This window comes from Ursus americanus, chromosome 25 (genome assembly GCF_024610735.1).
Source record: "Ursus americanus isolate L20-20 chromosome 25, mUrsAme1.1.p, whole genome shotgun sequence".
Classification (NCBI taxonomy): domain Eukaryota; kingdom Metazoa; phylum Chordata; class Mammalia; order Carnivora; family Ursidae; genus Ursus; species Ursus americanus.
Window position 1 is genome coordinate 43,612,580 of NC_142151.1, and position 16,572 is coordinate 43,629,151.

The window sequence follows — 16,572 nt, forward strand, 5'->3', positions numbered from 1 at the left end:
CAAGGGGGCTGGGCTAGCTGGGAACTACTGTCACTGTGGAATCCCTGCTCCGCAGGGTGGGGACAGAGCCCCATGGCTGAGCATGCTGGGACAGGTGTGGAAGCTGAAACACACCCTCGGAGCCCCCAGAAGTCCTTCCGGCCCAGCACTGAGACATTCAGAACCAGTCCTCCATGCTCAAGTACCTCCCAGCGCCCCAAGTTCCCAGCTCAGTCTTCAGCCGAGTATTGATCAACCTGCAGATACTGTTTCCCGGACTGATCAGAAAGCTGATAAAACCAGGGCAGCAGGTCCAACCAAATGATGGGAGTTACACGGAGCTGGAAGAAGGCCTATCGGAGCACTTGGCTCCTAATTGGAAGATGCATCCTGGGCCAAAGGTCCAGTAATGGAGGGTGAAGCAACACTCTTCACAGGCTTCCTGATATCGAGGACTTTCCCAGCCCAGAAACGTACACCTTGTTCGAGGTCAGACAGAGTTAGAATTTTATCAAGCCAATGGTTGCTCCTCTTGTCACCGTGTTCCTAGATGAGAATCTATGTAGATGAGGAGCTGGTGGAATTAAATTTAGATTCCCAGAGCGCCCTGCCCTGCCCCAGCCTCTCGGCGGGAGGGGCAGCTGGCAAACTCTCCCTGGGAGCGGCCTCCTGCCCTCCTCCGTGCTCCCTCCTGCCCACCCCTCTGTTGCTGGGTGGATGGGCCTGCTTGACTCTCCCTCTGAGTGTCAGCACCGTGGGAACAGCACTGACCACAAGCAGGGATGGAATGCTTCCTGGCCTCTGGAAGGACCACAGGTGATCCCCCCCAGCCTCCCCCAGGGGCCCGTGACGTTTGTACGAGATACTGTGTGTGGAAGCATTTTGAACATGGTTAGGGGGCTACGGAATGGCCCCTTGTTGTCACGGGGTGAGCTACAGTGAGAGGCATTTGCTCCTGATGGGATCTCAGTGTCTCTAACAGGAGTATTGTTTATACCAGGAGGCCTCGTCCAGCATCTTTAGTGCTAGCCCCCTTGCTGAGGCCCAGAGCATGACATCGAGGCCTCTCCCTGGAGTCCAAGATCCTCTTTGGCTAACTCCTCTCTCCTTGCCCTACCTATCTCATGCCCTTACCCTGTGGAATCTCCGTTCCAATATTCTAGGATTCAGGCACGTGGTTCCCTCCATCTGTCCCCCAGTTCTCTGTGATTGAGAAGGTCAAGGCTTCTGAAGAGAAAAAGCAGGGCCATGTTTTCTGGGACAACCCAATCCCCGCCCAGAAGGAGAAGGATAGGGCGAGATGACCTCTGATCCACCTTGCCCTGTGTTCCTATCCAGAGCCAGCCTGGATTCCCTAAGCACGTCATATGCACATGCATGATCCTGGGGAGACTCTCGTCCGCACCCGGGACTAGGGCTGTGGTGTCAGAAAACTTGAGTTCATTTCACAATCCTTGGCCCTTGGGCCCTTGGCCTCTCCATGGCTTGATCCTTCCTTGGCATCTGACCTCAATTTTCCCCAGTATAAAATAGACAGAAAAATTCCTTTTTTCTCAGGCTCCATCACATGAACTCTTAGGGCAGCAAAGGGATGCATGGCGGCCATACACATATTCCCACGTACCCCACAGTCCCTCCCTCATCCTCCTGCCCGATAGTTGGCCAACCTCTGCTTGAGATGGGCCAACTCCTCATGCCTCTCCCATCTGAGGACCAATAAAAATTGCTTCTAGGGGCGCCTGGGTGGTTCAGTTGTTAAGCGTCTGCCTCCGGCCCAGGGCGTGATCCCAGAGTCCTGGGATCGAGTCCCACATCAGGCTCCTCCGCTGGGAGCCTGCTTCTTCCTCTCCCACTCCCCCTGTTTGTGTTCCTTCTCTCGCTGGCTGTCTCTCTCTCTGTCAAATAAATAAATAAAATCTTAAAAAAAAAATTGCTTCTAACACTGAGCCAAATCTGCCACAGTTCCCACCTGCCCATCTGGTCACCAGCTCGGGTCAATCCCTCTTTGCCAGGGAAGCTCTTCCAATCTTTGCAGTTAACTCTCACATCTCCTCCCAAAGACTTCCAGGGCCTTCCACTGTCCCCCTGTGGTCAGGTTTCTGATCGCTCACCACTGCATCCTGGCCACTGCCACCTGAATGGACTCCTCTCTAGTAACGTCCTCAGAGTGGTCAGACTACGGAAGAGCCCAAGCGGGTTCGGCACACTACTACCTTCCTGGTCCCCACGCCTGTCCCCAGGGGCTGCCAACCGCTGTCGGCTCATGTGCTGTCTCCATTGGCTGTCTCCAGTGGCTGATACACCCACTGCTATTTTCTCTCGCCCTGTCCCTGCCCCGTGCTCTTGGTTTGTTTTTTTTTTACTTTAAGCGTGACATGGCTTCTGTCTACGCCCTCTCTCCTTCCCTTCGGGCAGCCCCTCTGCCCACCTCTCCTTTCCCAGCCCGTCCCCCCACGGGGCTGTCGCTAAGGTGAGATGGGGAGAAACCTCTCAGAGAGGAGGTAGGGGCGTGCGTGGGAACACACAGTCTTATCAGTATGGGCCGCAGTCATATTTGAATGAATCCCATATCCGACTGCCATCTGCACTCCTTCAGGGAAGGAGATAGTAGGTCACGTCTTCTATAGGACTCTTTTACGCAGACTCAGAAATATCACACAGGATAAGGCGGTAGCTTAACTTGCTCCGTTCTTCAATGTCTGCATCTGTGCTTCCCCCAGAACATGGATTCGAGACACCCCTGCCCAGGACCCCACTGGATGAATGGACTCGGTCTCTTGTCTTCTGAGCTCGTGTCTCCTGGGAGGCCGACCCCTCTCACTCACACATATTCACTTTCTCTTATTCTTGAGTCTCCGGCAGACTAGTCCCCTGTCTGAAGGGCCCTTCCCTGAGTTCCCGCCCAGACCTACTTCTACTCTGTTCCCCAGTCCCGTTCCACGTTCTAGCCCTCTAGGATGGCCAAGCTCTGGGGCCAAGCTTCCCTTCCCCAGCATTGGCAGCTCCTGCATGGCCCCATTGCTCCTGCAATGGAGGGTCTGCCTCTGTCCACAGGACAGGCCTCGCTTCCACCTTCAGGCTAAAAGGTCCACAGGGACACATTGCTCTGATTTCTCCTCCCTCTGAACCTTCCCCTCCCCCATAACCTATCGTCTGGGTTGTGAGTCCCTGAAGAGTCAGAAACGTGTTCATTCAACACTACATTCCCAGGGCCAAGGCCACCACCTTGCATACAGCAGGAGCTGAATAAATGCATGCTGAAAGAATGTGTCACTGACTTTGGAACTCTCAGCCACTTTCAGCACTAGTAAGTGTATGTCTGTCAGGTCTTTTAAGATCACATATCAGTCATGCAATAAAAAATAATAATAATAAAACTTTCCACATATGAATCATTTCAGAGGCCTGCAGAAATTTAAGAAGAAATCACTTATCTCTGACTAAACAGCCGTTTGAGATCACAGAAAATTTTATTGTAGAAACACCAGAAATGGCAAGCCCTTCGAAGTACAACCTTCAACCAAGAAATGATGAAGTCACAGCACTCCTCCGCAAGGGACCCACGCTGAACCCGTCCGATGCCCCAAGAGAATCATGGACTTGGAGTTTGCATTAGGACTCAGCAAGGAAGAGAAGGTGACTCCAGATCTTAGAAGCAACATCACCCTCCCCCTCCCCAGGCCTGCTAGTTGGCTGATAGCAGAACCCCATTGCTTGCCCACTGGCTTCTCCACCCACGGGTAATTAGTCCTCCCGGGGACAAGGACACACGCCCTCTCAGTACTCCCACCTTGGGCTGTTAACCCAGAGAGTGATGCTTCTTAAGACAGAGATGCAGAGTCAGCACCAGACATGACTTCGAGGTGTCTGATGAGGACAGCAAATCCATACTCTCCATGGACATGAAAGTATGAGGCTAACGGACCAACAGACAGGAATGGGTCCCTGGCACAGGGGTTCCTCTTGCCAACCTATTCCCCGGAAGGCCTCACTCTGTGGTCCCCTAAGGTATGGATTACTGTTCACAGGGCAGCCCAGCTGCAGGAAAGGGGGCTTGGGGGTGAGAAACCTAGTGTCCTTGACTTTAACTCTCCATTATCCGCTTTGTAGATACTCTACAGGCTCTTTTTCTCCAGTGCTAAACTGGGCCCCCGGGTGTCCCCAGGGCCAGGAGCAGGGCCAGCTGAGTGGAGTGTGCGCGCAGAGCGGTCTGGCGGTGATTGTAACCGCCAGCCAGCGCCCTCCGAAGACAGGTGGGCTGCTTGGGGGTATCCGCCTGCTTCCCCAGCTAGCGCGGAACGTATTGGCAAAGCCGCTGAGACCCATGAGGCAAAGGTAAGCTAGAGGGGTTCAGGGAGGGCGCGGGGGAGGGGACGGGCGAGCGCCCTGCCGGCGGGGCTGTGGGAGCCTTCCTCTACCCCACGATCCGCTTGTGCGACGTGTTCGTGGAGGTCTGGATAATCTGCACGCGCGACGAGCCGCCGCCGCCTCTGTCCCCGTACTTGCTGCTGCTGCTCCGGCTGCTCCCACCGTAGCTCCCGCCGCCGCCGCCGCCGCCCGCGTAACCACCTCCGCCGCCCCCTCGGGAGCCCCAGCCGTAGCCGCCTCCGCCCCCGCGGGAGTCGCTGCCAGAGCCCGCGTAGCCGCCGCCGGAGCCTCCGCGGGAGCCTCCAGAGACTCTGCCGCCGCCGCCGCCCCCGCCGCCCCCGCCGCTGACGGTCCTCTGGCTGCTGTGCACAGCTGTGGGGAGAGGGCCGCGGAGCGCGGGTCAGAAGAGCTGGCCAGAGGACCCGCCTGCACCCCTCTGCACCTGCCCTCCGGCAGCCTCCTGCATCCTGAGTGGCGGGCAGTCTCTGACTTGCAAAGAGATGCATGGGATGAAGGGATTCCCCTTTTCCAAGTATTCTTCATGGGACAAAGCGATGTCAGGACGGACCCGTTTTCCTTGGCCGTATACCCTGACGAGTTCTAAGCTGCTACTGATGATTCGGTCTCATAAACATTAAGATACATAAGAACTAAAATCATAATTTATTTCAGCGAATTTCTCCAGGCTTTGCAGTTTGTTGGCTCACTGTGGATTTTCAGGGTGAAAGGACCAGAAACTACAGGGCTGACTGCCCGTCCCTGCTGGTCAGCCCTCCCGGGCCCTCCCTCCACCCGGCCCAACCAGCCCCGGCCTGTGCCCTGCTACTTACAGATGCTCACTTGGCTCTGCAGCTCCCCTGACATCCTGTAAAACCAAAGCACACACATCAGAGGGAGGGGGAAGGCAGGCAGGTGACAGCCTGGAGACATCTGGAACAGAGGTATCCCTGTGAAGTGAAACTGTCCCCAAGCATTAGGGAAAGGTGGGTGCACAGGCCAGGAGGTCAGGGAGCATGGGGCTAAAGGGGGTTTTACACAGTTTCTTGAAGCCGTTTACAATGGCCGCAGTGGCTTGGGTTGGGGTATAGGGCCATTCTGCTGGGAGGCAGGGGAATGATGACAATGACACATGCTCAGCTCTGATTTGAATGTTTCTGTTTCTGTTGCTGCTCAGCCCCGGCTACCAGTCTTCCCAGAAAAGCGGGGATTGTCTTCTCTCCAAATAGTCAGTCCCTCCTCTCCACAGGTGCAGCCTGCACGTGGGCCCCAGAGGCACGGCCCACCTGCACTCCTCGCCCTCCAGCAGCTTGCGGTAGGTGGCGATCTCCACGTCCAGGGACAGCTTGGCCCCCAGCAGCGCCTGGTAGTCTCGCAGCAGCCGGGCCAGCTCCTCCTTGGACTGCTGCAGGGCCTCCTCCAGGTCCTGCAGCTTCTGCTTCGCATCCTGAAGGGCCCGCTCTCCTCTCTCCTCTGCATCCGAAATGGCCATATGCATCTGCTCGATCTGCTCGGGAGACCGTCACAGAGGAGAACCGAATGGGGGTTGAGTTTCAGGAGCCCCCGCTGGCAGGGCCTGGTGGGAGGCAGCGTGTCTGGTCAGCCCACCCTGAGCGTCCTTCTCACCTGCTTCTTGATGTTGCTGATCTCTGCCTGCAGCCTCTGGATGGTGCGGTTGAGCTCAGCGATCTCCATCTTGCTGTTCTTCAGTTCGTCTCCTTGTCTCCCCGCCGAGATCTGCAGCTCCTGGTACTGAGGGTCAAAGGCAGCATCGTGGTCAACCCGCTGCTCACCACGAGGCCCTCTACCTTCCCAGACCCTGCCAGAGCTGCTGTCTCAGGACAGTACCCGGGTATGCCCCACCCCCAGAGCTGTGATACCCCCCCATACACACCCTCCTGCACCAAAGGTCCCTCACTGAGCCGTGACACACCACACGCGCACACACACACACACACACACACACACACACACACACGCACACAGTCTTGTTCAAGCCTCCCTCCTTCTCACCAGTCTCTGGGCCAGACCCACATCCCAGACAGACAAAGCTGTTCCACCTACTTGTTCCCCCATCGAAGCCTTCCTAGTGGCCCTTACCCACATCGGGACCTCTTCCCTTTTGCCACCACATCATATTCCTTCCTACCCTTTTCCAGGATGGTTTCCCTAGCAGCCACAATCTCACTTCCTCAGAGGCCCTCAGCACGCCCTTTGTTTACTCCCACTGTCCTCTCTCTGTCGTTTCTGTATCTACAGTAGGCTCTCACGGGCAGGGCTCTGGAGGAAGCAAGGCGGCCGGTTGGGGGGGGCGGGGGGGTTGCTGGTTCAAGGGAAGCTCTGCATTCTGATGCTTTCACTGTTGACCATCTGCCTCCCTAGTCTGACGCTGAAATCCACGCCATTCAGAACGCCTGCTGCAGGGCGGTGGGACAGAGGTCCTCCAGGACTGGAGTTGAGAAAGCAGATCTCAAGTGCCAGGAGTTCAGAATGAAGGGACCGGCCTTTGATCCTTAACTACAGTCTTCACCATCCAAAAAGATCCGAGTCCATTGATATTAAAGAAGTAATCAAAAATGTGCCCAAAGATTTAGGCACAGAGATGTTTATCCGATAAATAAGGGTATACTCTTAACCACAGAACATCGTTCTGCTATTGAAAATGATGTCAAATATTTAATGTCACAATACGGCATTCACAAATAATAAGAGAAAGAGAAAAGGACAAAACTACAGTTTAAAAGATATTGTCATGAAAAAAGTAAGAATAAAAAACATTATAGTGGTTTAGCACGTGGGTTTGTAGACGAGACACCTAGGTCCTGCCTCTGCTGCTTATGAGCCATAAGACCTTGGGGAAACTGGGTGAGCTCATATTCTCCTATCTTCAAAATAGGGATAATTAGATCCTTACCTCACAGGGTTGTTGTAAGGAGTAAATGAATTTTTATATACACATATATGTATAAAATGTATATAGATACATGTATGTATGTATATACACGTAACTTCCAAAATAAGGGAAAGATGACAGAAGATCTGGGGGTAAGTTTGATTTGGGGTACCCAGTCTGGGTGGAAGGGCGGCAGTGCTCACCTTGGTCTGGTACAGCGCCTCGGCCTCATCCTTGCTCTTCTGGGCGATCAGCTCATACTGGGTCCTCACCGCAGCGATGATGCTGTCCAGGTCCAGGAAACGGTTATTGTCCATGGACAAGATCACATTGGTGTCACTGATGTGGGTTTGCATCTGGGACAGCTCCTGCAAGGCATGGAACACAGGCTGACTCCTTCCACTCGCCTCCTGGGGCCTCAGTTTCCCTCTACTGTCCCCTCAAGGCTTTTTGGGGAAACCAGAAGCCTGGGCCAGATAGGAGTCTTGGGGAAAGTTCTCTGAATAGTTGCTGTGCTTTAACTAGAGGTAAAGGCCGCCAGACCTAGTCTCTGAGGAGAAGAAAGGAGCGTGAATTCAGAGTCCCTGTAGGCACCACCTGCCCGTCATGCCTCTCCTGTGCCCTCTCTCCCTGCCTTACTTGGCTTGGCTGTCATCTTGGTCCCTCCAACAGGCTGACTTGCTCCTTGAGAAATACTGAGCTCTCAGAGCAGTAGAAAGTTCTCTCCCTGTGCACCCTCTCACTGACTTTTGAGCCTGGGCTCTACTGCCGGCTAGCTGAGCGCCTGGGCTCGTGATTGAGTCTCTCAGGGCCTCAGCTCTCTCATCAGCAGAATGGAGACCAAGACATGGCAAAGCTCCTCGCACAGCATCTGGCCCAAGGTAGACATGAGCAACAGTAGGGCCGGGGGTGGTAGGAGCACATTATCCCTCCCCACTGCAGCCTTCTTCCTCGTTCCCTTTAGGATCCATGCTGTCCTCACCTGCAGAATCCCCCATAGCCCTATCGGCTTCCCAGCACTGATGAAGATTTCTGGTCAGTTTTGTCCCTGTATGTGCTGAGTATTAATCTCAGTTCCAGGTTGAATCAAGGGCTGTTCCATCTTCTCCTCCCTCGGGACTCTCCCTGCCTCCCACCTCCTGCACCTGCACCCATGAATCTGAGCACCGGGGGCTGGGAGGCTGACTCCAGTCCCACAGAGTGGAGGTGACTGGGGAGAGGAGTCCCTAGTGGGTCATCCTGGGTTTGGGGGCTCCCCCTCCAACAGCCCACACCCTTTGTGACATGTGAGGAAAGAGAAGGGTTTCCCATGAAGACTGAACTCACCATCTCAAATAAACACTTCAGGAAATTGATCTCTCCAAACAGAACGTTCACCTTGGACTCCAGGTCTGCCTTGCTCATGTAAGCAGCATCCACGTCCTGAACAGCAAGCAAAACTAGTCTGACTTTAGTGTCCAGGTGTCGCCTGCCACCAGCTCACTGGGTGACCCGGGCAAGTGGCAAAACCTCTCTGGGTTTCTTTCCATGCCTGCACATTTCCTCACCTCACTCAACTGAGGGACCTTCAAAAACCCTGGCTTTCCTGGCCAGAAGGAAACGTGACCCCAAGCCCCTCATCCCGGTCACTCACACGCAGCACCCGGGTCCCTCCCCAGGTCTCAAGGCTGCGCATAATGGATGCTCAGCAGGTGTCAGTTGATTGAGCTTCCCATTCAGGACCGTGGAGAGAGAAGCACTCAAGGAAGCCTCGAGAGTCATATCAACCTCACTTTCAGACTTAACCCCTTCAGTGCAGCGGCCCAGCATTCAGGCCACACCCTCAACAAGCTGCCCCCAGCGGTCACCAGTCCACCCCTTGGTCACACAGCATCCCACAGGAGTTCCTCACTCTGCTCAGCCCCCTGGGCCCACAGTCCCCCTGGAACCACCCCCATCCTTCACCTTCTTCAGGACGACAAAGTCATTTTCAGTGTTGGCCCTCCGGTTGAGCTCTTCCTCGTATCTGTGGGGGGAAGTAGGAACCACAGATAGGCTGCTGAGGCTGACCTTGGCTCCTTGAGATTCTCCTCACAGCAGGCGGCTTGGAATGTCCCAAACTTTTAGTGTCCTGGACTTTGGCTGTTCCCTGCCAGGGCCTGCCGCGCTCACAGACAAGCAGCTGGAGCCAGCTCCAGGCCTTCCAGGTCAATAGAGGGGACAACAACCCAACGTGGAAAATGCAGAGCCACGTAGAACAATCCCAAAAGGTCCGTTTTTCTTTTGATGTTTCACCTTTGCATATTTGCATATTTGCCGCACTCATTCATTTTTTGCAGTTGGGAACATAAAGAGCCACTTCCACCAAATTGCTTTAAAGAGAAAAAAATGTCCCCTACAGTGTTGCCCCCCAACACCGTCAGTGTGAATTTCACTCTTCACTCTCTGATTGGCGTGTCGGGGTGACGTCAAGAGTAGCAGTCGGCACCCCTAGCACGGGGAGGGAGAAGCCCCCGGTTGCCTGCATGGTGCAGGAGCAGCTGATGCTGGAGTTAGACTAGTCCTGCCATCCCGACCATTGTGATTAATAAGAGCCAGTGATTAGTATGTACAGGCACAGTCTAGGAACTTATGAAGCACGATGTCATCTCAACACGTGGTTCTCAGAGTGTGGTCCCCAGTCCACCAGCATCACGTGGAAGCATACTAGAAATGCAAACACCCTGGTCGCATCCCAGGCCTGCTACACACGGAAGCCTGAGAGCCCGGATCTGCCCGTCACATCAACCCCACAGGGAGGGTGCTTACCATCCCCCCTTTACTAAGGTGAAACCTGAAGGCTTAGAAAGACAGACTTGCAAGCAGCTAGAAAGTGGCAAAACCCACTGGCACTTGGCTCATCTGGGTCCAGCACCCTGGGGATCGTCTGCCCTTCCCCGTCTAACACAACCGAGAGCGGACTGGCACCACCCTGCTGCCAGAGCTGCCAGAGGCGAGCCAGTGCCCTCCGCGGTTGTGCGGTACAGAGCCGGGTGGCTGCACCTGGGGACCCCGGTCCACCCCTCACATATTAACACTAAAGCAGAGTGCTCCCTGCCATGCTTCCCTCTGACCCCTCCACCCTGCCTGGGGTCTCACTTGTTCTTGTAGTCCTCCACGACATCCTGCATGTTCTTAACTTCCGTGTTGCGGCGCGTCTGCTCGGCGTCGAGAAGATCCACCTGCCTCCGCAGCTCACTGACGTAGTTCTCCAGGATGGGCTCCAGGGTGTGGGTCCGAGTGGAGGTGTTCACTCGCTGCAGCAGCTCCCACTTCGTTTGTAGCACCTGATTCTGCTGCTCCAGGAACCGCACCTACGAGCAAGAAACTTCCAAGTTCGCCCCAGGCTGTGGGTCCAGGAAGCACCCCCAGGAGTAGGGAGAGTGGCAACCAACAGCATATCTGGACCTCCAAGGATTAAGATGGCGCCTCTTGGGATCAGAGGGCTTCCCTTTCCGTGGGACCAGGACACACGGAACACAATGTGCTTTCTGATGGTTGACCAAGGGCTCTAAGGTCAACTTGTCTAATATTAGCGCTACGTTACTAAGCTAACTCCGGTTTTGAAGTAAACCACCTCCAGTGGAGGGTCTTCTTCCCTTCAGCTACGGCCACGGACACCACAGAGCCGTCCCCCCCACACCCCACGCTCCGTGCCAACGTGAGGAAACGGAGATGCAGAGCGTCTGAAGCACTGACGCATCCGAGGCGCGTTTCTCCTTGTGGCTGAAATGTTTTCTGTGATTGAGGAGACGAGACAGTAAGAGGGAAGAAACAATTTGACTTAGAATATTAGACCGACTTCTGAGCAGACCCGCCTGGGCGCCCCCAGCCAGCAGGCCCCCACTGTCTGCTTGCCAGGGTGTGTTTCAGGAAGGTCACCTCACTTAAATGCTAACTCAGAATTTTAAAAATAAACGTTTCCACTTTTTACCTTTTTAAAAAGGTTTTATTTACTCATTTGAGAGAGAGAGAGCATGAGCAGGGGCGAGGGGCAGAGAGTGGGGAAGCAGATTCCCCGCCGAGCAGGAAGCCCAAAGTGGGGCTCAATTCCAGGACCCTGAGACCATGACCTGAGCCGAAGGCGGATGCTTAACCGACTGAGCCACCCAGGTGCCCCTGTTCCCACTTTTCACACAAATGTTGTATAATGCATGCCTGTGCCCCAAAGTAAGGACTTTGGGGGTGCCTAGTGTTTGGGAAATACTCACGTTGCTATTCCCATCACTGACATTCGTTGACACAGAAAATGGAGAGTGGACATCATCCTATATTCTCTCTCCTCTCCCGAAACTGGGCACAAAGGTCAGGTCCAGGGTCGAGAGCGACTGGCTGTGCCGACCAAGCGCATGGATTGTGCTCTGCGTGACCCTGATCAACCCTCACCTTACCTCTGCAGGCTGCCCTCACCTCCCTTCCCATGCCTTAGGTGAAGACAAGGGATGCCTCTGTGCTTTGCTCAGGTGCAGACACACACACACTCACACACACACACACTCCAGAATCCTCCCGGGAGTTGTGTCAAACCCACTGCTTTGTGCAGTCGGAACAGAACCCTGAAGACACTCCCCTACAATGTGGCACCGAGAAGGATGCCCCAAACCCCCGCCCTTAAGCTGCCCTTCTGAGGGGCCAGCCCCCGGTTAACTCCCTTCGGACTCTGACTCTGGTCTGGGAGACGCGCACGGCCAACACTAGTCCCCGTGGCTCATTTTTGTTAACTTCATCAAAGCAAGAGCCAGGGCAAGCACATCTCACAGGTTGTCTCTGCCTGAAACAAACCGCGCCCCATGGGAAATTCCTGCCACCGGGCTTAGTCTTGCTCTAGCGGCCCTGCCAGAAGGTGGGCAAATCAAACAGACGTGGGGCCTCAGCCCTGTGCTCAGGATTGCGGGAACTGAAGGGAAAAAATCGCACGGGCCCACGAGGAATCGCCACATCGAACAGTGAGGGGCCGACGAGCCAGAGCACCCTCTCCCCCTGCACGGGGTGCCTCGGGGCCCATCAGCAAAAGAACCCATGGTTCTTCTCAGGCCACCCGAGCTGCACAGGCAGAGACTGGCTGCAGAGAGCGCCAGGCAATTTTAAGAGGATTTAATCGCTAGAAAAATCACTGAAAGCCATTGTGATTTTTCCCCAGGGCCCCCAAAACACTCCTGGGCTGTGTCCCATCAGCACAGATGAAATGAGCATCATGCTGAGCTCAGCTTCGTACTGGAAAAAGCGCGCCCCTCCCGGCCTGCCATGCCCCTCTCCCTCTTGCTTATGACACTCCAGCCCCAGGGACCTCCTGCTGCCTCCAGTGGCGCAGATCTCCCCAGCTCTTTGCCTGGCTAAGCCCTGTTTACCCTTTCAATCTCAACTAAAGTGGCATCCCCCTGGTGTCTTGCCTTCATGGGCCATGGTCCTTTCCCCGGAGCATCTAGCGTGATTTGCCTCACTTAGCGCTGTTTGAGCATATCCCTGCCCTGCTGGGGGAGCCTCAGGAAGGCAGGCTCGTGTCTGATTTGGTCTCCTGTGGACGCAAGGTGCTCAGACTCATGGACACACAGCGCCCAACACAGAGAAGACAGCTCATAAGTATCATGGACTGATGAAATGCTAAGGGCTTTGGAATTGCCTCCAAGTGTAGACAGCTGTCCCTCTGACTAGACTGGAAACTCCCAGAAACCAGGGATTTCATCTGCTTTGTTTATAATTGAATCTCCAACACCCAGAATCGTCTGGCATATGACAATAACTCAATAAACACATGATTTGAATGACAAATCAAGCCAGCCCTTCTGGTGTCAGGCTTGGACACTCAGAGAGTAGAAATGGACACAAGGGCTTTTGTAGAACCAAAAACAAGGAAAAGGGACCTCATGAAGGAAAGGGATGGGGTCCATCTCTTCCCACGGGGACACCAGCCTGGCGTTGTTCAGCTGAGCTTGAATCCTCTATGCCAGGGTGGTAAGTAGCCTGGAGAGTCTACACCCGGAGGCATGTGAAATGGCCTTAGGGACAATGGAGAAAAGTAACACAGGAATGGTGGGTAGGGATGCTGGTCTGGGGGTGCTACTTCAAAAAGGGACATCAGAGAAGGTCCCACTAAGATAGTGGCGTCTGAGAAAAGATCTGAAGGAGGTGAGGGAGCAAGCCAGACCACTCTTGGGAAGGAGGAGTGCAAAGCAGAGGGAATGACAGGAGCAAAGGCCCTGAGGCAGGCCTGGGGTGCTGGAGGTTGCAAGAATACAATAGTGTGTTGGTAAGCAAGAAAGAAACAGGGGAGAAGTATGGAGGGAGTGTAGGGTCACGGCAGACAATGAGTTTGTACACTGGGGAGCTAAACTCCAACCCTCACTCTGTTAACTAAACCTTGCAGCTGAGAGGTGTCCCACCCAGTGGTGGCAACGTTGCCTAATTCTCACAATTGCAAGCCAGGGGTGAGCAGCAGCTGGGGGCGGAGGCCAGAGCACACGGGGCCTTAGAGGATCTTGGCTTTTATTCCAAATGAGATGAACAGCCAATGGAGGACTCAAAAAGAGAAGTGATGCGAAGTTTTTTAAGGATGGCCCTCGTGTGGCTCTGAGAATGGAGTATACGAGGTTAAGGGTGAAAGCAGAAAGACCAGATCAGAAACTAGAGTCAGAATCCACTGCAGTAGAAACCTTCTCCTTTCCAGCCAGGCCAGAGTCCTCCTGGATGAGGACTCTCTCCTCATGGTCAAGACATACCTTAAGGAAGGACAGGTTGCCACAGTCTCCTGTAACTTGGCCTCTGCCCACAGCCCTATGCCATACAATGCAGCAAATGTCCTACATTTATGGTGGGAATCACAATCAAATGATTCCCAGGAATTCAGTTGCCAGTAGCCCATGGCCATTTCACTGACCTCCAGCCCTCTCTTCTCCTATCTCCTCCTTTAGCTTAGTCTTGACCTCCAGGGGTGTCTCCTTCACCTGTCACCTCCTTACTCCAGCCAAGCCCTCCCAGTCCGTGCCCACACCTGAGGTATGATGATGTCCAGCCAAATTTCCCGTCTAAGGTGATCAGAAGCAGCCAGAAGCACTTTGTTCTATTGAACTCCAGTTTGGCTATTTTTGGGCCTCGACACTCTTACCCCTCCTCCCCCAGCTCACACAGTCCTTTCCCAGCATCTCCCCACATATCAGAGACTGGAGATACAGCCCAGTGGTTGACTTTAGCCGTGGTTAATCTGCAGTCAGACGACAGGTCATGTTCTGGCCTCAACACTGAATTCCTGTGGGACTGAGGGAAAGTCACGGAGCATCCAGGAGCCTTTGTGCCCCAGGGTGCTTCCCACTACATCCCCAAGAACAACGACCTTTTGGGGAGCCTACAGGAGCTACTGTACCTCCACTTCTGGACAAAAGGAAATGCTGGAGGAAGGTCTTTACCATGGGTCTCTACCAGCCTCTGCTTGCTGATCTGGGTCTGGACCAGCCCTGATCTGAGGTTTAATTAGGGAACTAGGGAAAGGGGCTACAGTGGCTCCATTTGGCCCATTCTTGGCCTTGGATGAACTAAAACAAGGAACACTGATAGAATCTTACTTAGTATGCTATTCACTTTAGCCCCCAGTGATACCCTCAGAGCATTCACCTGGGCTGTTCCATGGCTCCTTGAGGATAGGACCCATGTTCTAGTCACTCTGTAGCACCTGGCACTGTATCTGACATAGAGGAGATGCTTAGTAAATGTTTGTGGGATGGACGTGTGATGGGTGATTAGATGGGTGGGTGGGTGGGTGGATGGATGGATGAGTGGGTGGATGGAAGGATGGATGGATGGATGGATGGATGGATGGATGGATGGATGGATGGAAGGAAGGATGGATGGATGGATGGATGGATGGATGGATGGATGGAAGGAAGGATGGATGAGTGGATGGATGGATGGGTGAGTGGGTAGATGGAAAGTGAATAATGATGAATGAGAATGAAGTCACTACACCATGTATTTTTTCTGTGGGGCATTTTCACACTTCTTACCTGCTTTCCTGCCAAAAGGAAAAGATAAAAATAAGTTCCTTCAATAAGTCAAATTGAGGCCTAATGAGATAAATGCTTCCTTAAGGTGCCAGAACATATACTTCTGGAAGTTTGACTGTCACCACCAAACGGAGATAGTACCAGGTGGTAAGAGGTGGCAGGGCACAAGTCCCTCTCAGTTATTTGATCAGGGGCAGAGACCCACCTGCACTTGAAGTACTCACCTTGTCGATGAAGGAGGCAAACTTGTTGTTGAGGACCATAATCTGCTCCCGCTCCTGGGTCTTGACTCTCTGAATTTCAGGGTCCACCCCCAAGTGAAGTGGCTGAAGGAGGCTCTGGTTAACAGTCACCTCTTGGATGCCCCCTGGGGGACAGGAAGGTCCAAAGCCCCCAAGCCCAAAATTGCTACCCCCCAAACCACCTCCTCCATAGCCACCACCTCCAAAGCCACCACCCCCAAAGCCACCACCACCAAAACCACCTCCCCCAAAACTTCTGCCCACCCCTCCAAACGTCCCTCCTGCTCCCCCACCCTGGCAGAAACCACTGGCACTTCTCCCCACTAAGCTAATAGAGATGCTTTTACTGCCTCCCAGATTGTAGAGGCTCCTAGAACCAAAACCCCTGGCATGGCTCCCATACCCACCACCACCACCACCACCACCACCGCCACCACCACCACCGCACCTGCCTCGGATCTGACACACAGACCCCACAGCCCTACTCCCACCACCAGAGCCTGCAGGAGAGCCAGTGCTGTAAAGCCGCCGGCTCCTGGAGCTAAATGCTGACTGAGAGCTAAACTGGCGGCTCATGGTTACAAGAACATCCAGAGAAGAAGCCAAAAGAAAAGTCCCAGAGGGGAGGAGACAGAGACCCAGGAGGAAAAGAGCTATGACTCCTTTGACAAGAGATCTGGCTCCATCCCTATATATACATGCATTTGCTGGGCTGGGCACCTTGCGAATCCTGGGAGGGGAATATTTATGTTTAGTTTGCCTGCCAGCAGCATCTGTTTAAAACCTCACACCTAGGAGTTGCAAAAATTGTACTGTAGATAAACTTCCCCAGCTTGATCATTTATCGTTCATCTCTTGCCATTTAGAGATCAGAGCACAATAATCTCTCAGGACCGAGTTGCTGGAAACTCCTATACAGTTTCCCCCAAATCATTAGCCGATACCTTCCTAAGAAACTCCACCATGGAATTGTTTGTTTTGGGGTGTGACCAGGAGATCTGGGGCAAAGCTAGGGGTTGTCTAGCTGCCTTGTGATCACAGCTGGGACGGGGGTGGAGACATCTGCTGCCATACTATTACC

At 54.0% G+C, this 16,572-nt stretch overlaps 1 protein-coding gene across 1 annotated transcript; it reads right to left on the minus strand.

Moving 5' to 3' along the window:
- Positions 1-4,393: 4,393 nt before the first annotated feature.
- On the minus strand, positions 4,394-16,067 carry LOC123794564 (keratin, type II cytoskeletal 1b-like). Its single transcript, XM_045800730.2, has 9 exons — positions 15,474-16,067; positions 10,355-10,569; positions 9,182-9,242; positions 8,564-8,659; positions 7,441-7,605; positions 5,971-6,096; positions 5,631-5,851; positions 5,178-5,212; positions 4,394-4,719 (listed from the first exon to the last, which is right to left on the minus strand). The coding sequence occupies exons 1-9, from the start codon at positions 16,065-16,067 to the stop codon at positions 4,394-4,396; spliced, it is 1,839 nt and encodes a 612-aa protein (XP_045656686.2).
- Between the last annotated feature and the right edge of the window lie 505 nt (positions 16,068-16,572).